This window comes from Lampetra planeri, unplaced genomic scaffold, assembly GCF_965212315.1.
Source record: "Lampetra planeri unplaced genomic scaffold, kcLamPlan1.2.h2 scaffold_1777, whole genome shotgun sequence".
Taxonomy (NCBI): Eukaryota; Metazoa; Chordata; class Hyperoartia; order Petromyzontiformes; family Petromyzontidae; genus Lampetra; species Lampetra planeri.
Genome location: NW_027614515.1, coordinates 1 through 25499, shown reverse-complemented (window position 1 = coordinate 25499; position 25499 = coordinate 1). Strand labels below are relative to the sequence as shown.

The window sequence follows — 25499 nt, the reverse complement described above, 5'->3', positions numbered from 1 at the left end:
ATGGTGGTGGTGATGATGGTGGTGGTGATGGTGGTGATGATGGTGATGATGATGATGGTAGTGATGGTGATGATGGTGATGGTGATGATGATGGTGGTGGTGATGATGATGATGGTGATGTTGATGATGTTGATGTTGTTGATGATGATGATGGTGATGATGATGGTGATGATGATGATGGTGGTGATGGTGATGATGGTGATGATGGTGGTGATGATGGTGGTGATGATGATGATGATGGTGTTGATGATGATGATGGTGGTCATGGTGGTGATGATGGTGATGATGGTGGTGATGATGATGGTGGTGATGGTGATGATGATGATGATGGTGATAATGATGGTGGTGATGGTGGTGATGATGATGATGGTGATAATGATGGTGGTGATGGTGGTGATGTTGTTGTTGATGATGTTGATGATGGTGTTGATGATGGTGATGATGATGTTGATGATGATGTTGATGATGATGGTGATGTTGATGATGATGGTGATGTTGATGATGTTGTTGATGATGATTGATGATGTTGATGGTGGTCATGTTGCTGATGATGATTTCTCACCGCAACTCTGCTGAGTCGTTGCTCATTGCTCACGGAATGATCGCCCCCTTCCCCTGTCACGGCCTTTATAGCGGCACACAAAGACAAAGGTGCCCCGTGTAGCCTCTATCAGGGCTGTAGGGGCAAGTGCTGTTTAGCGAGCAGCACCTATGAAGGCCGGCACGGCACACGAGGGGGTGGGTGGCCAGCACCACGCCCGGCCGCCTTTATCTCCCCAGTGGCGATGTTAACACACCGCACCAGGTACTCATTTGAGGCTGAGTCGACCTAAGGGAGGCCCAGGACCGGATCGAATAATCGTCACTGGTGTTGGCAGTGAGCGGGAGTTGAACCCGGGTAACCAGGCTCGCAACGCAGCTAAGCGCTAACCACTACACTACCACTCCCACCCACTCACTCTCCCACTCACCAACTCATCCACTCACTCACTCACTCATCCACTCACTCACCCACACACTCACTCACCCACTTACCCACTCACTCACTCACCCACTCACTCACCCACTCACTCACCCACTCACCCACTCACTCACCCACTCACCCACCCATCACCAACTCACCCACCCACCCACTCACCCACCCACTCACTCACCCACTCACCCACTCACTCACTCACTCTCCCACTCACCAACTCATCCACTCACTCACCCACTCACTCACTCACCCACTCACCCACTCACTCACTCATCCACCAAACCACTCACTCACCCACTCACTCACCCACCCACTCACTCACCCACTCACTCACCCACTCACCCACTCACTCACCCACTCACCCACCCATTCACCAACTCACCCACCCACCCACTCACCCACCCACTCACTCACCCACTCACCCACCCACTCACTCACCCACTCACTCACCCACTCACCCACCCATTCACCCACACACCCACCAACCCATTAACTCACTCACCCGCCCACTCACCCACTGACCCACTCACTCACCCACCCACTCACCCCACTCACTCACCCACCCACCCACTCACGCACTCACTCACCCACCCATTCACCCACTCACCGACTCACTCACTCACCCACCCATCAGCTCCTTGTCTTCTTAAGCCCGTGCCACGCCCGTTTAGTCCCCTCCATCTGGCAAAACAAAAGCTGCTGGAGCCATGACTGGGGGGGTCACATGGTGACTAGGGGGGTCACGTGGTGACTGGGGGTCACGTGGTGGCTGGGGGGTCACGTGGTGGCTGGGGGGGGTCACGTGGTGACTAGGGAGGCCACGTGGTGACTGGGGGGGGTCACGTGGTGACTGGGGGTCACGTGGTGACTGGGGGGTCACGTGGTGGCTGGGGGGGGCCACGTGGTGACTAGGGGCTACGTGGTGACTGGCGCTCACTTGGTGACTGGGGGCCACGTGGGTGACTGGGGGCCACGTGGTGACTGGAGGTCACGTGGTGACTGGGGGGGGTCACGTGGTGGCTGGGGGGGGTCACGTGGTGACTGGGGGTCACGTGGTGACTGGGGGGTCACGTGGTGACTGTGGGCCACGTGGTGACTGGGAGGCCACGTGGTGACTGGGGGGTCACGTGGTGGGCGGGGGGGGGGGTCACGTGGTGACTTGGGGGTCACGTGGTGGTTGGTGATCACGTGGTAGTTGGGGGTGTCACGTGGTGACTGGGGGGTGTCACGTGGTGACTGGGGAGGGGTCACGTGGTGTTGGGGGTGTCACGTGGTGGCTGGGGGGAGGGGTCACGTGGTAGTTGGGGGGGTCAGGTGGTGACTGGGGAGGGGTCACGTGGTGGTTGGGGGTGTCACGTGGTGGCTCCGTGACCCAGCCAATGCAGCCTCCTCGCCTGCTGGAGGAACTCGCTGATGGGAACTTGTCACGGATCGTTGGACGATTTGTGCTCTCCTCGACACGATCCAACCCCCTGATAGTCCGAAAAACCAATGGGGAGTTGTGGGGGGTGGAGTGTCTGATGGGACAAAAAAACACGCTGATACACACAACCTGAGACCCGTCTCTACTCTAGACTCTGAGACCGTAGACCCGGTCTCTACTCTAGACCTGAGACCCGGTCTCTACTCTAGACCCTGAGACCCGGTCTCTACTCTAGACTCTGAGACCCTGAGACCCGGTCTCTACTCTAGACTCTGAGACCCTGAGACCCGGTCTCTACTCTAGACTCTGAGACCCTGAGACCCGGTCTCTACTCTAGACTCTGAGACCCTGAGACCCGGTCTCTACTCTAGACCCTGAGACCCTGAGACCTGGTCTCTACTCTAGACCCCGAGACCCGGTCTCTACTCTAGACTCTGAGACCCGGTCTCTACTCTAGACCCTGAGACCCTGAGACCCGGTCTCTACTCTAGACTCTGACCCTGAGACCCGGTCTCTACTCTAGACTTTGACCCTGAGACCCGGTCTCTACTCTAGACGCTGAGACCCTGAGACCCGGTCTCTACTCTAGACCCTGAGACCCTGAGACCATGAGACCCAGTCTCTACTCTAGACCCTGAGACCCTGAGACCCGGTCTCTACTCTAGATGCTGAGATCCTGAGACCCGGTCTCTACTATAGACCCTGAGACCCTGAGACCATGAGACCCGGTCTCTACTCTAGACCCTGAGACCCTGAGACCCGGTCTCTACTCTAGACTCTGACCCTGAGACCCTGAGACCCGGTCTCTACTCTAGATGCTGAGATCCTGAGACCCGGTCTCTACTCTAGACCCTGAGACCCTGAGACCATGAGACCCGGTCTCTACTCTAGACCCTGAGACCCTGAGACCCGGTCTCTACTCTAGACTCTGACCCTGAGACCCGGTCTCTACTCTAGACCTTGAGACCCTGAGATCCGGTCTCTACTCTAGACTCTGACGCTGAGACCCTGAGACCCGGTCTCTACTCTAGATGCTGAGATCCTGAGACCCGGTCTCTACTCTAGACCCTGAGACCCTGAGACCATGAGACCCGGTCTCTACTCTAGACCCTGAGACCCTGAGACCATGAGACCCGGTCTCTACTCTAGACCCTGACCCTGAGACCCGGTCTCTACTCTAGACTCTGAGACCCGGTCTCTACTCTAGACTCTGAGACCCTGAGACCCGGTCTCTACTCTAGACTCTGACGCTGAGACCCTGAGACCCGGTCTCTAAGTAAATGGACACTGCCCTCTTGTGGTGCAAAACAGGATTCGTGTGGTGTCCGTGATTGTAACTTTGGGGCCGCCCATAAATGACGTCACGCGATTTTGGACGATTTTTACCACCCCCCCCCCTCGTCACACGACGTCACAAAAAGTCAGACCCCTCCCCCTCAAGGATGACGTCACAAAGCTCTGACCCCCCCCCCCCAAATAAAACATGCTTCAAATCGCTTTAAACTATTGTCATTGTAGTGCGTATTTAATGTGGCGCTGCACTCTGATGTTGTAGGAGAACACATGTATTACAAAGTCTATTTAATTAAGTAGAACGTGTTGTCTGTATTTATTTAAAGTTGCGCAATTTGATGTGACGTCACATTTCTCCCCCCCCCCCTCGTCACGCATCGTCACAAATGTCTGACCCCTCCCCCCTCCCTCCAGGTGCGTGACGTCATTTATGGTCGGCCCCGTTCCTCATTGGGGTTGGACATCGGCGACGTCACGGGTGATGACGTATTTGATTTAAAACGACATTTTATATCAATATGTGTGTGTGTACGTAGTAAACTAAACATTTACAAATAAATAACTGGGAGGGGCGTGAGAGGGGGTTTGAAAGGGGGGGGTAGGGGGTGGGAGGGGCGTGAGTGAGAGGGGGGTGGTGGGAGGGGCGTGAGAGGGGGTGTGATGGGGGGGGGTAGGGGGTGGGAGGGGCTTGAGGGGGGTGGGAGGGGCGTGAGAGGGGGTGTGATAGGGGGGGTAGGGGGTGGGAGGGGCTTGAGGGGGGTGTGATAGGGGGGGGGGTAGGGGGTGGGAGGGGTTTGAGGGGGGTGGGAGGGGCGTGAGAGGGGGTGTGAAGGGGGGGTAGGGGATGGGAGGGGCGTGAGTGAGAGGGGGGTGGTGGGAGGGGCGTGAGAGGGGGTGTGATGGGGGGGGGTAGGGGGTGGGAGGGGCTTGAGAGGGGTGGGAGGGGCGTGAGAGGGGGTTTGAAAGGGGGGTAGGGGGTGGGAGGGGCTTGAGGGGGGTGGGAGGGGCTTGAGGGGAGGTGTGAAGGGGGGGGGTCGGGGGTGGGAGGGGCGTGAGAGAGAGGTGTGGGAGGGGCATGAGTAAGAGTGAGGGGATGTGGGAGGGGCTTACGTGCGTGAGTGACAGGCGACGTCGGTGATGAGTTGCTAGCTCCTCCCCCTTTCCCCCCCTCCCCCCTCCCACTTCGGCGGCTGTCACGAGCGAGAGGGAAGAAAGGCGGCAAATGGCGACCGCGGCGGCAGCAGCAGCGTTCGGAGGCCCGAGGCTCTGAGGGGAATCTGAGGCGATTCATCCCCGGGACCACCACCGCACCATCCGTCGCCATCCGTCGTTCCTCCTCAGTTCGTTCGGGTGACTTCTTCATCGGCACGGGCAACGATGAGTGGCGGAACGCCCTATCTGGGCAGCAAGATCAGCCTCATCTCGAAGGCGGAGATTCGTTACGAGGGAATCCTCTACACCATCGACACTGAGAATTCCACCATTGCGCTCGCTAAAGGTGCGTTGAGTGAGGGGATTTTTTGTCGTTATAATGTTTGGTTCTTGAGTCAATTTTTTTTGTGTACGTCGCGAAATAATTAGAGTGGATTATTGCGGCAGTGACGAAAGATTTCAAAATCAAGATTTGCAATTTTGTGTTGGTGTTTAAGAAGAAAAAAAAATTTCATGTCTTTTAATAAATAAACTTAAAAATGTTGATAATTAAATTCGCGCGCTTTTCGTTGCGTAGCGTAACGATAAATGGCGTTGGCGATTTTAATTTTACGTCCTTTGTGTGGGAAATAAAAGTAATTGTCATTAAAATGTTTTATTATTTCGTTGGTGGGGGGTGGTTGTCGCGCTCGTAACGTCACTAAATAATAGGAATAACAATAAATCGTGTTGGCGAATGTTAACGTCCCTTTATGTAAATAGTTTGTTTTATTTTGTCATTAAAATGTGTTATTTAGTGGTGGTTAGCGCGCGCGTAACATCACTAAATAAGAATAATAAATCCCCTTTGTTTTAAACGCTTTACTCTTTTGTCGTTGCAAATTCTTTTTTAATTGCGATCGCCATCATTTAAAAGTCGCACATTATTTTAAAAGTTTCATTTTGTTTCGTTGCGAGCAAAAAAAATGCTTTTTTTACGATTAAATAAAAAAACCCGCGACTGCTGAGGCCTTCCACGACGCTTTAAACAAAAAAAATATCTTAAAACATTAAAACGAAATAACCCAGCGAGCGTTTTACAATCGCTACCCCTTGTAATAACGTCGAATGTTTGTTTGTTTGTTTAACGTTCGCCGCTGCTTTTAATTTGTTTGTAAATGAATAACGTTTGCGAACGCGACAACAAAAGCCGAGTGGGACTTGGTAGGCCCTCATCCTGCCGCTTGTCTGACTCCCCGTCGCCTCGCTCAGCTTAACATCTGACCCGGCTTTTAAAGTCTCTTATCATATTTCGATTTAAAGCTTTCGTGACCGCAGCGATTCATCTTCTTGGTTCTTTCGGTAAAGTCACGTAGAAGGAAAATAATACAATTTAAACATCATCAAATACAATTCTCACGACGTTTCGGCCACAACGCAAGCAGCCATCCTCAGGTGAAGAACAGGTCTGTCGGAAAGACAGCGTCTCGTTCAGAAGAACAGGTCTGTCGGAAAGACAGCGTCTAATTCAGAAGAACAGGTCTGTCGGAAAGACAGCGTCTCATTCAGAAGAACAGGTCTGTCGGAAAGACAGCGTCTCTATCATAAGAAGGTCTGTCGGAAAGACAGCGTCTCATTCAGAAGAACAGGTCTGTCGGAAAGACAGCGTCTCTATCATAAGAACAGGTCTGTCGGAAAGACAGCGTCTCATTCAGACGCTGTCTTTCCGACAGACCTGTTCTTCACCTGAGGACGGCTGCTTGCGTTGTGGCCGAAACGTCGTGAGAATTGTATTTTATTATGTTTTATTTTTATTATTTTATTATGTCTCTATCATCCTTAATTTGGAGCTTTCGTTACTGCAGGAATTACTCTTTGGTTCTTTCGGTAAAGTGACGTAAAAAGAGAAAGTAATGAATTAAATACTAGCATACGAAGTTTCGATTGCAACACAAGCAATCATCATCAGGTATAAATGAAATAGAAACACAAATCTAGTAATACTTAGAAATGTAATGTAATACAACAACAGAGAGTCGGATAACATAACAGTCAACACCCTACCTGGTTGATTACGTTCTTCCTGAGTGCTCAATTTGGGTCTCTGTGTAAGTAAGTTTATGGGTCTCTGTGTGAGTAAGTCTATGGGTCTCTACTGTGTGAGGAGTCTGTGAGTCTCCGTGTGAAGTAGTCTATGGGTCTATGTGTGAGTAGTCTGTGGGTCTCTGTGTGAGTAGTCTGGGTCTCTGTAGTCTGTGGATCTCTGTGTGAGTAGTCTATGGGTCTCTGTGTGAACAAGTCTATGGGTCTCTGTGAGTAGTCTATGGGTCTTTCCCCCCGCTTCACCTCGTCATCGCTTCACCTCGTCCACCTCGTCATCGCTTCACCGCGTCTTCGTGGTTGGGTCGCGCGGGGGACCGATGGGACCGATGTCTGTGCGTTGTTTGCCGCGCAGTGCGCTCCCTCGTCATCGCTTCACCTCGTCATTGCTTTACCTCGTCTCTGCGTCATCGCTTCACCTCGTCTCCGCGTCTTCGTGGTTGGATCTTGCGGGGGACCGATGTGACCGATGGGACCGATGTCCGTGCGTTGTTTTCCACGCAGTGCGCTCCTTCGGAACCGAAGACCGCGCCTCCGACCACCCGGTGGCCCCTCGCGATGAGGTCTACGAGTACATCATCTTCCGCGGCAGCGACATCAAGGACCTCATGGTGTGCGAGACGCCCAAGCCCCAGCTTTCGCTGTCCCAGGACCCGGCCATCGTGCAGGTACGGTGGTGGGGGGTGAGGTGGGGGGTGAGGTGAGGTGGGGTGAGTCGTGGTGAGGTGGATGGGTCTTGGTGGGTCGTCAGCTTTCGCTGTCACAGGACCCGGCCATTGTGCAGGTACGGTGGGGGTGGTGTGGGGGGTGAGGTGGGGTGAGTCGTGGTGAGTGGGGTGAGGTGAGGTGGGGTGTGGTGAGGTGAGTGGGGTGAGGTGGGGGGTGAGGTGGGGTGAGGTGAGGTGGGGGGTGGTGAGGTGGTGGGGGGTGAGGTGGGGGGTGAGGTGGGGTGAGGTGGGGGTGGGTGAGTCGTTGTGAGAGTGGGGGGTGGGTCATGGTGAGGTGGGGTGGGGTTTAGTGAGGTGGGGTGAGGTGGGGTGAGTCGAGGTGAGGGTGGGGTGAGTCGTGGTGAGGTGGCTGGGTCTTGGTGGTTCGTGGTGAGTGGCGAGGTTATTGTTGTGGTGGCTGTTTGTTGGTCTTGGTGGTTGTTGTTGTGGTGGCTGTTTGTTGGTCTTGGTGGTTGTTGTTGTGGTGGCTGTTTGTTGGTCTTGGTGGTTGTTGTTGTGGTGGCTGTTTGTTGGTCTTGGTGGTTGTTGTTGTGACCTCGTCTCTGTCACCTCGTCTCCTCCGCGTCCCCCCCAAGTCGTCGCTGGTCTCTCTGCCGCCGTCGTCGCTGCCCGCCCCCACCTCCTCCTCGTCGCTGCAGCAGCAGCAGGGGCTGTCGTCCTACGGCCCCTACGGGGGCGGCCTGCTGCCCGCCGCCTACTCGGAGTTCGCTCCTCCGCAGGGGCTCAACGCTGCCACCGCCGCCCCCCCTCACTATGGAGCTGTCACACCCGCAGGTCGGGAGGCCCCCCCTCTCCCCCCCCCATCAAATGATGAGTACCTGGTGCAGTGTGTACTGAACGTCGCCACTGGGGAGACAAAGGTGGCCGGGCGTGGTGCTGGCCACAGGGGAATCTTTGTCTTTCGGCAAAATATTATTGATGGTGGTGTAAATTTTGATTTGAAGCTTTCGTGACTGCAGGGATTCATATGCTTGGTTCTTTCGGTAAAGTCGCGTAGAAGGGAAATAATAAAGTAATAAAAATGCATGCTTTATTTTATTATTTCCCTTCTACGTGACTTTACCGAAAGAACCAAGAATATGATGGTGGTGGTAATTGATCGTGTGGTAGTGGTGGTGGTTCGGGATGGTGGTGCTGGGTGATATAACGGCGGTGATGATGGTGGTGGGTGGCGGTGACGATGGTGGTGACGGTGACGATGGTGGTGGTGGCGGTGACAATGGTGGCGGTGACAATGGTGGCGGTGACAATGGTGGCGGTGACAATGGTGGCGGTGACAATGGTGGCGGTGACGGTGGTGGCGGTGACGGTGGTGGCGGTGACGGTGGTGGCGGTGGCGGTGACGGCGGTGGCGGTGACGGTGGTGGTGGTGGTGACGATGGCGGTGGTGGTGACGATGGCGGTGACGGTGACGATGGTGGCGGTGGTGGCGATGACGGTGGCAGTGACGGTGGTGGCGGCGACGATCGCGTGCTGTGTCATTGGGGGCGGTTACGAGGTGCGGGCCGTGACGCTAACGACTCAACTCCACAGCTCACCACGCCAGCCCATCGCCGCCACCGCAGCAGCAGCATCATCATCAGCAGCAGCAGCAGCGTGAAGCGTCGGCTGGGGCCAACGACCAGAACCTGCCGTCGTCAGCGGCTCGTGCGGCCAGCCCTTCCACGCCCAACCGGCTCGGCAAGAGTCCCGGAGGCAGGACCCGTTACGGTCACGGCATGGGCACGGGCGGTGGTGGCGGCGGCGGAGGAGGAGGAGGGGGCATGGCACTCAGGCAGCAGCAGCATCAGCAGCAGCATCAGCAGCATCAGCAGCAGCATCACCAGCAGCAGCATCAGCAGCAGCATCAGCAGCAGCAGCAGCATCATCACCAGCAACAGCAGCAGAAGAGAGGTGATGTGCATTGTTAGGAACGAGTATCAGCAGCAGTGCCCTATAGATACACAGACAAAGGTGCCCCGTGTAGCCTCTAGCAGGGCTGTAGGGGCAAGTGCTGTTAGTAGCAGCAGCAATGCCTATAGACACAGACAAAGGTCCCCCGTGTAACCTTTAGCAGGGCTGTAGGGGCAAGTGCTGTTAGTAGCAACAGCAGTGCCCTATAGACACACAGGCAAAGGTCCCCCGTGTAGCCTCTTTATGTCTAAAGGCACTGCTGCTGCTGCTACTCGCAGCACTTGACCCCCTCAGGCTATATGGGGGGATCTTTCAACTGGTACAAAAACTGACACCTTTATACAACTTCAAGGACAGTGCATATCATTATCATCATAAAAGTTGTTTCTTTTTGTTTGCATTTTGACTACTTGTGTTGTGGTTATTGCAAACACGATGCCTTGTATAAAGGTGTCAGTTTTTGTACCAGTTGAAAGGGTAAAAAACCTACTACTATATTTTGCCACTGGTAAAGGAGATGTCTCATAGTGTAAACCTTCCTCCTCATCGCCCCCCTCCCTCCCTCCCCAGACCAACCGGACTCAGCTCACCAAGGAGAGAGACCCAGGGATCGATTCGGGGACGACAATCGTCATAAACCCAACCCAAACGCAGGTATCGTCAAATCTTGTAACTCAATTTTTTCGCCTTTTGGCGTCATCTGGTCGAACACCATGTGAGACTAGGCTCTAAAGAAAGCTGTCTCTGGTGTGGACCAATCAGTTTCAAAGACAATGCATAAATTAACAGAGTATTGTTTTTTGTTTGCATTTGATTGCAAGTATTGTGGTTAATGTAAGCATGATTCCTTGCAAAAGGTGTCAGTTTTGTTGCCAGAAAAAAGGGGAATAACCCTATTAGTAGATGTTGGTACTGGCAAAGGAGGTCCCATGATGTAACCACAGACTACTCGCACACACAGACCCACAGACTACTCACACACACAGAGACCCACAGACTACTCGCACACACAGAGACCCACAGACTACTCACACACAGAGACCCACAGACTACTCACACACAGACCCACAGACTACTCACACAGCAGAGACCCACAGACTACTCACACACAGAGACCCACAGACTACTCACACAGCAGAGACCCACAGACTACTCACACACAGACCCACAGACTACTCACACAGCAGAGACCCACAGACTACTCACACACAGACCCACAGACTACTCGCACAGCAGAGACCCACAGACTACTCACACACAGAGACCCACAGACTACTCACACACAGACCCACAGACTACTCACACAGCAGAGACCCACAGACTACTCACACACAGACCCACAGACTACTCACACACAGAGACCCACAGACTACTCACACACAGACCCACAGACTACTCACACAGCAGAGACCCACAGACTACTCACACACAGACCCACAGACTACTCACACACAGAGACCCACAGACTACTCACACACAGACCCACAGACTACTCACACAGCAGAGACCCACAGACTACTCACACAACAGAGACCCACAGACTACTCACACACAGAGACCCACAGACTACTCACACAGCAGAGACCCACAGACTACTCACACAGCAGAGACCCACAGACTACTCACACACAGACCCACAGACTACTCACACAGCAGAGACCCACAGACTACTCACACACAGAGACCCACAGACTACTCACACACAGACCCACAGACTACTCACACAGCAGAGACCCACAGACTACTCACACAGCAGAGACCCACAGACTACTCACACAGCAGAGACCCACAGACTACTCACACACAGACCCACAGACTACTCACACAGCAGAGACCCACAGACTACTCACACAGCAGAGACCCACAGACTACTCACACAGCAGAGACCCACAGACTACTCACACACAGAGAAACCCACAGACGACACACACACAGAGACCCACAGACTACTCACACAGAGATCCACAGACTCATCACACAGACCCACAGACTACTCACACAGCAGAGACCCACAGACTACTCACACAGCAGAGACCCACAGACTACTCACACAGAGACCCATAGACTCATCACACACACAGACCCACAGATTCATCGCACACACACACAGAGAGAGAGACCCACAGACTACTCACACACACAGAGACCCACAGACTACTCACACATTAGAGACCCACAGACTACTCACACAGCAGAGACCCACAGACTACTCGCACACACAGACACACAGACTACTCACACGCACAGAAACCCACAGACTACTCACACAGCAGAGACCCACAGACTCATCACACAGAGACCCACAGACTACTCACACAGCAGAGACCCACAGACTCATCACACAGACCCACAGACTACTCACACAGCAGAGACCCACAGACTACTCACACAGAGACCCATAGACTCATCACACACACAGACCCACAGATTCATCGCACACACACACAGAGAGAGAGACCCACAGACTACTCACACAGTAGAGACCCACAGACTACTCACACAGCAGAGACCCACAGACTCATCACACAGAGACCCACAGACTACTCACACAGCAGAGACCCACAGACTCATCACACAGAGACCCACAGACTCATCACACAGAGACCCACAGACTCATCACACAGAGACCCACAGACTCATCACACAGAGACCCACAGACTCATCACACAGAGACCCACAGACTCATCACACAGAGACCCACAGACTCATCACACAGCAGAGACCCACAGACTCATCACACAGCAGAGACCCACAGACTACTCACACACACACAGAGACCCACAGCCTCATTGCACACGCACAGAGAGAGAGACCCACAGACTACTCACACGCACACACCGAGAGAGAGACCCACAGACCCCCTTCCTCTGCTCTTCCCAGCAGCGGTCATGAACCTGCGTCGTGGGGGCAAGGGTGGGGCGGGGCGCGCCAGGGCGCCGCGTCAGCACCAGCAGGGCGCCGCCGACCTGCCGCCCGTCAAGTTCGACGGAGACTTTGACTTTGAGAGCGCCAACGCGCAGTTCAACCGCGACGACCTCGACCGCGAGTTCAACAACAAGCTCAAGATCAGGGGTGAGCGGGCGGGCAGGCGGGCGGGTGAGTGGGTGCACGGGTGGGTGAGTGGGCTGGCGGGCGGGGGAGCGGGCGGGTGGGTGGGTGAGCGGGTGGGTGGGCGGGTGAGTGGGCTGGCGGGCGGGTAGGTGAGCGAGTGGGTGGGTGGGGTAGCGGGTGGGTAGGTGAGTGAGTGGGCAGGTGGGTGAATGTTTGGGCGGGCAGTCGGGTGGGTGAGTGAGGGGGCGGGTGGGTGAGTGAGGGGGCGGGTGGGTGGGTAGGTGGGCGGGCGGGTGGGCGGGCAGGTGGGCGCGAGTGAGTGAATCGGTGGGTGGGGGGGGTAGGTAAGTGAGCGGGCGGGTGATTGAGTGGGTGAGTGAGCGGGCGGGTGATTGAGTGGGTGAGTGAGCGGGCGAGTGAGTGAGTGAGTGGGCGCGTGGGTGGGTGGGTAGATGGATGGGGTGGGTAGGTGAGCGAGCTCACCCATCACTCGCTCACCCATCACTCGCTCACCCATCACTCGCTCACCCATCACTCGCTCACCCATCACTCGCTCACCCCTCGCTCGCTCACCCATCACTCGCTCACCCCTCACTCGCTCACCCATCACTCACCCCTCGCTCGCTCACCTCTCACTCGCTCACTCCCCACCTCGCCCTCCCACAGAACCTCCTGCGGCTGAGCCGACCAGCGCAGAACCCCCAGAGACGGCGGGTGGCAGCGGCGGCGGTGGCAACGCTGCGACGGACGGTGCTGCTGATGATGGCGGCGGTGGTGGTGGCGACGATGACGACGATGGACCGTCCAATTACTACGATCGCACCAAATCCTTCTTCGACAGCATCTCCTGCGATAGTTCCCTGGGGTGAGTCGTCCGTGCCTGCCGGGCGACATTCAACCGGAGCCTCGGCGCGATTTGAAAATCGTTGAGGCCGGACACTCCTGTAAAACTTAACTTTGTGTTTAGTTTGAAGACGCACACAGACTCGCACGGAGACACACACAGACTCGCACGGAGACACACAGACTCGCACGGAGACACACAGACTCGCACGGAGACACACAGACTCGCACGGAGACGCACATAGACTCGCACGGAGACGCACATAGACTCATCACAGACCCATAGACTCATCACAGACCCATAGACTCAACACAGACCCATAGACTCAACACAGACCCATAGACTCAACACAGACCCATAGACTCAACACAGACCCATAGACTCAACACAGACCCATAGACTCAACACAGACCCATAGACTCAACACAGACCCATAGACTCAACACAGACCCATAGACTCAACACAGACCCATAGACTCAACACAGACCCATAGACTCATCACAGACCCATCGACTCAACACAGACCCATAGACTCAACACAGACCCATAGACTCAACACAGACCCATAGACTCAACACAGACCCATAGACTCAACACAGACCCATAGACTCAACACAGACCCATAGACTCAACACAGACCCATAGACTCAACACAGACCCATAGACTCAACACAGACCCATAGACTCAACACAGACCCATAGACTCAACACAGACCCATAGACTCAACACAGACCCATAGACTCAACACAGACCCATAGACTCAACACAGACCCATAGACTCAACACAGACCCATAGACTCAACACAGACCCATAGACTCAACACAGACCCATAGACTCAACACAGACCCATAGACTCAACACAGACCCATAGACTCAACACAGACCCATAGACTCAACACAGACCCATAGACTCGCACAGAGAACCATACTCGCAGCAGGCATCGTCAGGGTCACGTGATCGAGCCCACGGCCTCCTGTATACCAGGAGAGAGAGTTAACATCTCCGAGCCACCGTGATGATGATAATGAGAGAGACGCAGACTCCAAATATACAGCAGCAGGCGTCGTCCGGGCCGTGATGGAACCCAGATCCTCCTGTATGAGTGAGCGAGTGGATGGGTGGGTGGGTGAGTGAATGGGTGGGTGGGTGAGTGAGTGGGTGGGTGGGTGAATGAGTGAGTGAGTTGGCGGGTGGGTGGGTGAGCGAATGGGTGGGTGACTGATAGGGTGGGTGGCTGGGTGGGTGAGTGAGTGAGTGGGTGGCTGGGTGGGTGAGTGAGTGGGTGGCTGGCTGGGTGGGTGAGTGAGTGGGTGGCTGGGTGGGTGAGTTATTGGATGGCTGGGTTGGGTGGGTGGCTGGGCGGGTGAGTGAATGAGCCAGTGGGCTGGGTGGGTGAGTGGGTGAGTGGGTGGCTGGGTGGGTGGGTGAGTGAGTGGCTGGGTGGGTGGGTGGGTGAGTGAGTGAGTGAGTGGCTGGGTGGGTGGGTGAGTGAGTGAGTGGCTGGGTGGGTGGGTGAGTGAGTGAGTGGCTGGGTGGGTGAGTGAGTGGGTGGGTGGGTGAGTGAGTGGCTGGGTGAATGAGCCAGTGGGCTGGGTGAGTGAGTGGCTGGGTGGGTGGGTGAGTGGCTGGGTGTGGGTGCGTGGCTGGGCGGGTGAGTGAATGAACCAGCGCGCGGACGGGCATTTGTTTTCGTGCATCGTAACTTTCCGTGGTGTCAAACAAAACAACAACAACAACAGCTCTTTCTGCACACCGCTCGCATCTCGCAAACCATCCGCCCCCCCCCCCCACTCAGCCGCCGGCGGACCACGTGGGCGGAGGAGCGCAAGCTCAACACGGAGACGTTCGGAGTGACCCTCCGCTCGCCGTGGGGACGCGGGGGTGGCTACCGGGGACGCTGGGGAGGTGGCGGCGGCTTCCATCGGGGACCCCGGGGAGGTTGGGGCCGCGGCGGTGGTGGTGGCGGTGGTGGTGGTGGTGGCGGCGGCGGCGGCGGCGGTGGCGGTGGTGGTCGGGGAGGTGGACAGGGGGGAGGACCTCTCCTGTCGTCCCACGTCGGTGCTGGGGCGAGGCAGCAGAGGGGTGGAGGTGGTGGAGGTGGTGGTGGTGGGGGTCAGGCTGGTGGACGTCTGTGGGTGGACCCCTCGGCGCAGGTGAGGGGGAGAGGTGGTGCGCCCCAAGGCAAAGGTGCCCCGTGTAGCCTCTAGCAGGGCTGTAGGGGCAAGTGCTGTTAGTAGCAGTGTCTATAGGCACACAGACAAAGGTCCCCCGTGTAGTCTCTAGCAGGACTGCAGGGGCAAGTGTTGTTAGTAGCAGCACGGTTGGCTATGGTAAGGTTGGTGGTGGTGACGTCACCTCGGTGCTTGTGCCAGACCCCAGGAGGTCACGAGACAGACCCAGCAGGTGCCACGGGTTGACTGCTGTGCCAGGCTAAGTGCAAGACACGAGACAGACCCAGCAGGTGCCACGGGTTGACTGCTGTGCCAGGCTAGGTGCAGGAGGAGGTCACGGGACAGACCCGGCAGGTGCCATGGGTTGACTGCTGTGCCAGGCTAAGTGCAGGACACGAGACAGACCCAGCAGGTGCCACGGGTTGACTGCTGTGCCAGGCTAGGTGCAGAAGGAGGTCACGGGGCAGACCCAGCAGGTGCCACGGGTTGACTACTGTGCCAGGCTAGGTGCAGGACACGGGACGGACCCAGCAGGTGCCATGGATTGACTGCTGTGCCAGGCTAGGTGCAGGAGGAGGTCACGGGGCAGACCCAGCAGGTGCCACGGGTTGACTGCTGTGCCAGGCTAGGTGCAGGAGGAGGTCACGGGACAGACCCTGCAAGTGCCATGGGTTGACTGCTGTGCCAGGTTAGGTGCAGGAGGAGGTCACGGGGCAGACCCAGCAGGTGCCACGGGTTGACTGCTGTGCCAGGCTAGGTGCACCACACACAACATTCGTGTTGAAATCCCGAACTGTGTTGTTATTCCTGTAGCGTGAAGTTCTAACGTGATTTCCTCATCTCCCCTCCCTCTCCTCCCTCCCCTCCCTCTCCTCCCTCTTCTCTCTCCTGCCTCCCCTCCCTCCCCTCCCTCTCTTCCCTCTCCTCCCTCCCCTCCCCTCCCTCCCCATCCCTCCCCCGCCTCCCCTCTCTCCCCAACAGAGCACTGGCCGAGTGTTATCGTGATCACCCTTCCCGCCTCTAGCGGACAACAAAAACAACCAACTCCCTGTGTCGCTCGCTGCCTCTCGCCGCTCCAATTCTCACCGACGTCCCTCGCAGTACCCCCTCGGGGGACCCCCCCAACCCCCTCAGGGTACCCCCCCAACCCCCTCAGGGTACCCCCCCCCCCCACCACCAACTTGACCGTCACTTGCCACTACAATCCTCAGCGACGTCCCTCACTGCCCCCCCTTAGGACCCCCCCCCACCAACCGTCACTTCCCACTACGACGTCCCTCACTGCCCCCCCTCAGGGGGACCCCCTCACACCAACCAACTGTCACTTCCCACAACGACGTCCCTCACTGCCCCCCTCAGGATCCCCCCCCCCCACTAACCAACTGTCACTTCCCACTACGACGTCCCTCACTGCCCCCCCTCAGGACCCCCCCCCCACTAACCAACTGTCACTTTCCACTACGACGTCCCTCACTGCCACCCCCTTAGGGGGACCCCCCCACTAACCAACTGTCACTTCCCTCTACGACGGCCCTTACTGCCCCCCCCCCCTCAGGACCCCCCCCCCCACCAACCAGCTGTCACTTCCCACAACGACGTCCCTCACTGCCCCCCTCAGGGAGAGCCCACCCCCACTAACCAACTGTCACTTCCCACTGCGACGTCCCTCACTGCCCCCCCCTCCGGATCCCCCCACCAATCAACTGTCACTTCCCTGCCCCCCACTCAGGGGGACCCCCCCTCCCACCAACCAACTGTCACTTCCCATTGCCACGTCCCTCACTGCCCCCCCTCAGGACCCCCCCCCCCACCAGCCAACTGTCACTTCCCACTGCCACGTCCCTCACTGCCCCCCCTCAGGGGGACCCCCCCCCCACCAACTGTCACTTCCCACTACAACGTCCCTCACTGCCCCCCCTCAGGACCCCCCCCCCACCAGCCAACTGTCACTTCCCACTGCCACGTCCCTCACTGCCCCCCTCAGGACCCCCCCACCAACCAACTGTCACTTCTCACTGCGACGTCCCTCACTGCCCCCCCTCAGAACCCCCCCCCCCCACCAACTGTCACTTCCCACTTATGACGTTCCTCACTGCCCCCTCTCAGGACCCCCCCCCCCCACCAACCAACTGTCACTTCCCACTTCCGACGTCCCTCACTGCCCCCCCTCGGGGACCCCCCCCCCCACCAACCAACTGTCACTTCTCACTGCGACGTCCCTCACTGCCCCCCCTCAGGACCCCCCCCCCCACCAACTGTCACTTCCCACTTATGACGTCCCTCACTGCCCCCCCTCGGGGACCCCCCCCCCCCACCAACTGTCACTTCCCACTGCGACGTCACTCACTGCCCCCCCTCGGGGACCCCCCCCACCACAGCAGGCAACATTATTAATAATCTGTACGCCAATCATTGCTCTCCCCCCTCCTCGAGGTGTAAATATTGAGGCGTTATTGGGGGGGGGATGGGGGGGGGAGGGGGGTGCTGTGGTGGGGGCTGTTTGTTGGTTCCAAGGTTGTCGGCGAATTTAATCTTAAAACGGGGAGGGGGGGTGGAGGGTGCGGTGGGTTAGATGCTACGTGTGTGTGGGGGGGTACGTACGTGTGTGTACGCATGTGTGTGTGTGTAAGTGTGTGCGTGTAAGTGCGTGCGTGTAAGTGTGTGCGTGCGTGTAAGTGTGTGCGTGCGTGTAAGTGTGTGCGTGCGTATAAGTGTGTGCGTGCGTGTAAGTGTGTGCGTGCGTGTAAGTGTGTGCGCGTAAGTGTGTGTGCGCGTGTACGTGTGTGTGCGTAAGTGTGTGCGCGTGAGGAGTGGGGGTCAGCGTTGCGCCACGAACCCGGCAAGAGTGCCCGAGTTGGATTCCCGCTCAACGGCCTCCCCTAGGTCGACTCAGCCTCAAATGAGTAACCTGCTGTTGGTGGTGGTGTAGTTAAAACATCGCCACTGGGGGAGAGACAAAGACGGCCGGGCGTGACGGCTGCTGGCCACCCACCCCCTCTGTGTGGTGCCAGTGACGGCCTTCGTAGCTACTGCTGCTACTCGCTAACAGCACTTGCCCCAGGAGTCTGTTACAGGCTACGCGGGGGACCTTTGTTGCGTGTGGGTTTGGAGGGGGGAGAGGGAGAAACGCGAGATCCCTTCGGTGCGTGAGGGTGGTGGACACCAGCGGAGTTGCTGCTGTTGCCCAGTTTTGCTCGAGTTCTGCTCGGCCAACAGCACTTGCCCACACACACACAGTCTGTTAAGGCTATACGGGTGACCTTTGTCTTTTGATGGGTGGTGGTGGTGGTTGTGATGATGATGGTGGTGGTGGTGGTGATGGTTGTGTGTACATTTGATGGCGATGGGGACTCTCTAGCTAATGGAACTCTCTGGCCCAATAAACTTTACAAGACCCGGCAGCTACGGGATTTTAAAATTCCTTCGCTCACTCGCCAACTTGCCCACTTGCCTGCCCACCCAGCCACTCGCCCACTCGCCCATTCACCCACTCACCCACCCAACCACTCAGGCACTCACCCACCCACTCGCCCACCCTCTCACTCACCCACTCACTCGCTCGCCCACTTGCCCACCTAGCCACTCGCCCACTCACTAGCCCACCCACTCAACCCATTCACTCACCCACTCGCCCACCCAGCCACTCGCCCAACCAGCCACGCACCCACTCGCCCACCCAGCCACTCACGCACTCACCCACCCACTCGCCCACCCACTCGCCCACCCAGCCACTCACGCACTCACCCACTCACTCGCCCATCCACTCACTCGCCTAACCAGCCACGCACCCACTCGCCCACCCAGCCACTCACGCACTCACCCACCCACTCGCCCACCCACTCGCCCACCCAGCCACTCACGCACCCACTCGGAGGAGGAGTCTGTGGTGGAGGCAGTGGTGGTGGCTGTGATGGTGGTGGAGGTGATGGCGGTGGTGGTGGTGGCTGTGATGGTGGTGGTGGTGGTGATGGTGGTGGTGATGACGGTGGTGATGACGGTGATGGTGGCGGCGTTTCGACGTGTTTCGTTCTGGCTGAGAGTTCGTTGTTTTTCTCTGTTGTAGCTTTTCAGTGGAAAGGTTTTTTTTAAAACGTTGCCCAGAGGTTTGGTTGTGGGAGGGGGGGGGGGGGGGTTGGGGTGGGGGGAGGTTTGGAGGTGAGTGGGGGGGGGATGACTTCAATAAAGATTTGTTCCGATCTTTGGCGAGGGTGGTGGCAGGAGGATCGTTCTTGGTGTTGTGGTGGCTACAGTGAAGGTGGTGGTGATGGTGGTGATGATATTATCCATTATTTATGGATATTTCAGTCTGTGGCTCTGCTGTGTGGTTGCTCTGCTGTGTGATGAGTCTATGGCTCTCTGCTGTGTGAGTCTATGGGTCTCTGTGTGATGATTCTATGGGTCTCTGTGAGAGTCTATGGGTCTATGTGAGTCTATGGGTTTGTGTGATGAGTCTGTGGCTCTCTGCTGTGTGGTGAGTCTATGGGTCTCTGCTGTGTGGTGAGTCTATGGGTCTCTGCTGTGTGGTGAGTCTATGGGTCTCTGCTGTGTGATGAGTCTATGGGTCTCTGTGTGACGAGTCTGTGTCTCTGCTGTGTGATGAGTCTATGGGTCTCTGCGTTGTGATGAGTCTGTGGGTCTGCTGTGTGATGAGTCTATGGCTCTCTGCTGTGTGATGAGTCTGTGGGTCTCTTCTGTGTGATGAGTCTGCGGGTGTGATGAGTCTGTGGGTCTCTGCTGTGTGATGAGTCTGGGTCTCTGCTGTGTGATGAGTCTGGGTCTCTGCTGTGTGATGAGTGGTTCTCTATGCAAGTCTGGGTCTTTGTAGGTATCTTGGTCTCTGTGTGAGTCTGACTGTCTCTGATGGCTGTGAGTGTGGCTGGCACGATAAGGGATACAGGTGGTGCCATCTGCAAGTTACCTCGGTCAACCCATGCACCCTGCTGGTTCTGTCCCGTGACCTGCACCTAGCCTGGCACAGGCGCGCCCACCAGGGCCTGAGTAGGCACTGCCTGGGGCCTACTCACCCATACACTCATTCACCCAGACACCCACTCACCCAGCCACTCGCCCACCCAGACACCCACTCACCCAGACACCCACTCACCCACCCAGCCACTCGCCCACCCAGACACCCACTCACCCATCCACTCACTCGCCCAGACACCCACTCACCCACCCAGACACCCACTCACCCAGCCACTCACTCGCCCAGACACCCACTCACCCACCCAGACCACCCACACCCAGCTACTCACTCGCCCAGACACCCCACTCACCCACCCAGCCACTCACCCACCCAGACACCCACCACCCCAGCTACTCACTCGCCCAGACACCCACTCACCCCACCCAGCCACTCACCCACCCAGACACCCACTCACCCAGCCACTCGCCCAGACACCCACTCACCCACCCAGACACCCACTCACCCAGCCACTCACCTCGCCCAGACACCCACTCACCCACCCAGCCACTCACCCACCCAGACACCCCACACCCAGCTACTCACTCGCCCAAACACCCACTCACCCACCCAGCCACTCACCCACCCAGACACCCACTCACCCAGCCACTCGCCCAGACACCCACTCACCCACCCAGCCACTCACCCACCCAGACACCCACTCACCCAGCCACTCACTCGCCCCAGACACCCACTCACCCACCCAGCCACTCACCTACCCAGACACCCACTCACCCAGCCACTCGCCCAGACACCCACTCACCCACCCAGCCACTCACCCAGCCACTCACTCGCCCAGACACCCCACTCACCCACCCAGCCACTCACCCACCCAGACACCCACACCCAGCTACTCTCACTCGCCCAGACACCCACTCACCCAGACACCCCACCCCAGCCACTCGCCCACCCACTCACCCACCCCAGCCACTCATCCAGGCATCCACTCATTCACCCACTCACTCACCCAGACACCCAGCCACCCACTCACCCAGACACCCACTCATTCACCCAGCCACCCACTCATCCAGGCACCCACTCATCCACTCACCCACTCATTCACCCACTCACCTAGCCAATCATTCACCCGCTCACCCAGCCAATCATTCACCCAGACACCCACTCACACCAGCCACTCATTCACCCACTCACCTAGCCAATCATTCACCCGCTCACCCCAGCCACTCATTCACCCAGCCACTCATCCAGGCATCCACTCATTCACCCACCCACTCACCCACTCATTCACACCGCTCACCCAGCCACTCAGACACCCACTCACCCAGCCACTCATTCACCCCAGACACCCACTCACCCAGACACCCACTCACCCACCCAGCTACTCATCCAGCCACTCATTCACCCAGACACTCACCCAACATGAAGAATCCGTGGCATCTGCATGAGATTATCAGGTGCTACACGTTCTGTATAACTTTATTGACACAGGTTGCCACACGTTGTGTAACTTTATTGACACCAGGGCCACGTTCTGTATAACTTTATTAACACCTGCATCACGTTCTGTATAACTTTGTCGATACCTGCACTGGACGTTATGTATAACTTTATTGACACCAGGGGCCACACTCTGTATAGCTTTATTGATACCTGCACCACACGTTCTGTATAACTTTATTGACACCTGCATCACGTTCTGTAAAACTTTATTGACACCAGGGGCCACACGTTCTGTACAACTTTATTATTTCCGGGTCATGTAATAAATAATATTTAATAATTATTTAATCATGATGACATTCTTATTTATTATACAACGAATTATTTATTTCGGCTGTCGATTCCTTTACCCCCAGAATCGCAAGCAAGCAAGATAATCGATTCAAGAATCGCGATCAACAACTATAATACAGAATCACGAATCGATTCCTCCCCTAACCCACACCCATTGACAATAGCTGGCGAAGGAATCGAGAATCGCGATTCGATCCTCTCCTAACCCTCACCCATTGGGGAAGGGAATGAATGAATCGAGAATCACGAATCGATTCCTCTAACTAACACCACACACCCCATTGACTGTGGCTGGGGAGGGGAAGAATCGAGAATCGCGAATCGATCTTTGCCCCACTACCGCACACCCCATTGATAATGCCTGGAGAGAATGGTAAGAATCGAGAATCACCGACACTACACGAATCGATCCAACGCCCACACAACGTTACCCGGGGCGAGGGGGGTTTGGTAAGGAATCGATTCAAGCTTTGAATGGCTGTGGGTGGGCTGCGTAAAATAATCGACGCGCGATTTAACAGTTCACGATTATGCCGAATCGGAATCGACGTCTGTCCGTACTGCCTTAAGCTGCGTTTGCAATGTTGTTAAACTTCTTAAAGTGACGCGATTAAGTTTAACGATTTGGTTGTTGTTGTTGTTGCTTGTGCTGCTGTTGTTGTTGTTGTGTCAACCTCAAGGATGTCGATCGCCTTCCTGAGTCAGAAGCATCGCCAGGGAGTGGAAGTGACTCAATCCATCATTCAGAAGGTACCACGCAGAGAAACAGAGACACCCCCATAGAGACCCAGAGACACCCCATAGACACCATAGACACCCCCATAGAGACTCAGAGACCCATAGACACCCATAGAGACACCCCATAGACACCCATAGACACCCCATAGAGACTCAGAGACCCATAGACACCCATAGAGACCCATACACACACAGAGACCCATAGACTCACACAGAGACCCATAGACCCACACAGAGACCCATAGACTCATCACACAGCAGAGCCATAGACTCTGTGTGAGTCTATGGGTCTCTATGTGGTGAGTCTATGGCTCTCTGTATTAGTCTATGGCTCTCTGTGTTATAAGTCTATGGCTCTCTGTGTGAGTCTATGGCTCTCTGTGTGATGAGTCTATGGTTCTCTGTGTGAGTCTATGGCTCTCTGTGTGATGAGTCTATGGTTCTCTGTGTGAGTCTATGGGTCTCTATGTGGTGAGTCTATGGCTCTCTGTATTAGTCTATGGCTTTCTGTGTGAGTCTATGGCTCTCTGTGTGATGAGTCTATGGTTCTCTGTGTGAGTCTATGGCTCTCTGTGTGATGAGGCTATGGTTCTCTATGTGAGTCTATGGGTCTCTGTGTGAGTCTATGGCTCTCTGTGTGATGAGGCTATGGTTCTCTATGTGAGTCTATGGGTCTCTGTGTGAGTCTATGGCTCTCTGTGTGAGTCTATGGCTCTCTGTGTGATGAGTCTATGGTTCTCTATGTGAGTCTATGGTTCTCTGTGTGAGTCTATGGCTCTCTGTGTGATGAGGCTATGGTTCTCTATGTGAGTCTATGGGTCTCTGTGTGAGTCTATGGCCTCTCTGTGTGAGTCTATGGCTCTCTGTGTGATGAGTCTATGGTTCTCTGTGTGAGTCTATGGCTCTCTGTGTGATGAGGCTATGGTTCTCTATGTGAGTCTATGGGTCTCTGTGTGAGTCTATGGCTCTCTTTGTGAGTCTATGGGTCTCTGTGTGAGTCTGTGGCTCTCTGTGTGAGTCTACGGGTCTCTGTGTGAGTCTATGGCTCTCTGTGTGAGTCTATGGGTCTCTGTGTGAGTCTACGGCTCTTTGTGTGAGTCTACGGCTCTCTGTGTGAGTCTCTGGGTCTCTGTGTGAGTCTATGGCTCTCTGTGTAAGTCTATGGCTCTCTGTGTGAGTCTATGGCTCTCTGTGTGATGAGTCTATGTGTCTCTGTGTGAGTCAATGAGTCTCTGTGTGAGTCTACGGCTCTCTGTGTGAGTCTATGGCTCTCTGTGTGAGTCTATGGCTCTCTGTGTAAGTCTATTGGGTCTCTGGTGTGAGTCTATGGGTCTCTGTGTGGTAAGTCTATGGGTCTCCGTGTGAGTCTATGGGTCTCTGTATGAGTCAATGGGTCTCTGTGTGAGTCTATGGCTCTCTGTGTGAGTCTACGGGTCTCTGTGTGAGTCTATGGCTCTCTGTGTGAGTCTATGGGTCTCTGTGTGAGTCTACGGCTCTCTGTGTGAGACTATGGCTCTCTGTGTGAGTCTATGGTTCACTGTGTGAGTCTATGGCTCTCTGTGTGAGTCTATGGGTCTCTGTATGAGTCAATGGGTCTCTGTGTGAGTCTATTGCTCTCTGTGTGAGTCTATGGCTCTCTGTGTGAGTCTATGGCTCTCTGTGTGAGTCTATGGCTCTCTGTGTGAGTCTATGGCTCTCTGTGTGAGTCTATGGCTCTCTGTGTGAGTCTGGCTCTCCCTCCATGCTTGCTGGTGCGACTTTTGTCATCTCGATTCACTTTCGTCAGATCCTGGACGAGAACAACCAGCTGATCCAGTGCATCGTGGACTACCAGAACAGAGGGAAATCTTCACAGTGCACCCAGTAAGTCCGACTCTCTGTGTGTCTCTGTGAGTCTCTGGGTGTCTCTGGGTGTCTGTGGGTGTCTGTGGGTGTCTGTGTGTCTTTGTGTGGCTCTGTGTGTCTCTGTGTGTCTCTGTGGGTCTCTGTGTGTCTCTGTGTGTCTCTGTGGGTCTCTGTGTGTCTCTGTGTCTCTGTGTGTCTCAGTGCACACAGTAAGTCCGGCTCTCTGTGTGTCTCTGTGTGTCTCTGTGGGTCTCTGTGTGTCTCTATGGGTCTCTGTGTGTCTCTGTGTGTCTCTGTGTGTCTCAGTGCACACAGTAAGTCCGGCTCTTCTGTGTGTCTCTGTGTGTCTCTATGGGTCTCTGTGTGTCTCTGTGTGTCTCTGTGGGTCTCTGTGTGTCTCTGTGTGTCTCTATGTGTTTTCTGTGTGTCTCTATGGGTCTCTGTGTGTCTCTGTGTGTCTCTGTGTGTCTCTGTGTGTCTCTGTGTGCCTCTGTGTGTCTCTGTGGGTCTCTGTGTGTCTCTGTGTGCCTCTGTGTGGTCTCTGTGTGTCTCTATGGGTCTCTATGGGTCTCTGTGTATGCCTC

The 25499-nt window shown here is 55.9% G+C and overlaps 1 protein-coding gene and 1 long non-coding RNA gene across 2 annotated transcripts; both read left to right on the top strand.

The window, feature by feature from the left end:
* Positions 1 to 4858: 4858 nt before the first annotated feature.
* Positions 4859 to 15452, top strand: LOC144739900 (protein LSM14 homolog B-like; the record flags this gene model as incomplete). The annotated part of the gene is made up of 8 exons (XM_078622782.1): positions 4859 to 5190; positions 7428 to 7591; positions 8227 to 8425; positions 9185 to 9544; positions 10115 to 10198; positions 12425 to 12616; positions 13262 to 13460; positions 15239 to 15452. Coding segments are annotated over exons 1-8 (1533 nt in total), but the record flags the coding sequence as incomplete, so codon positions are not given.
* Positions 15453 to 22851: 7399 nt separating this feature from the next.
* LOC144739898 (uncharacterized) lies at positions 22852 to 24910 on the top strand. The gene is made up of 2 exons (XR_013589537.1): positions 22852 to 23082; positions 24857 to 24910. It is a non-coding gene; the product is annotated as an uncharacterized LOC144739898 (long non-coding RNA).
* The last annotated feature ends 589 nt before the right edge of the window (positions 24911 to 25499 follow it).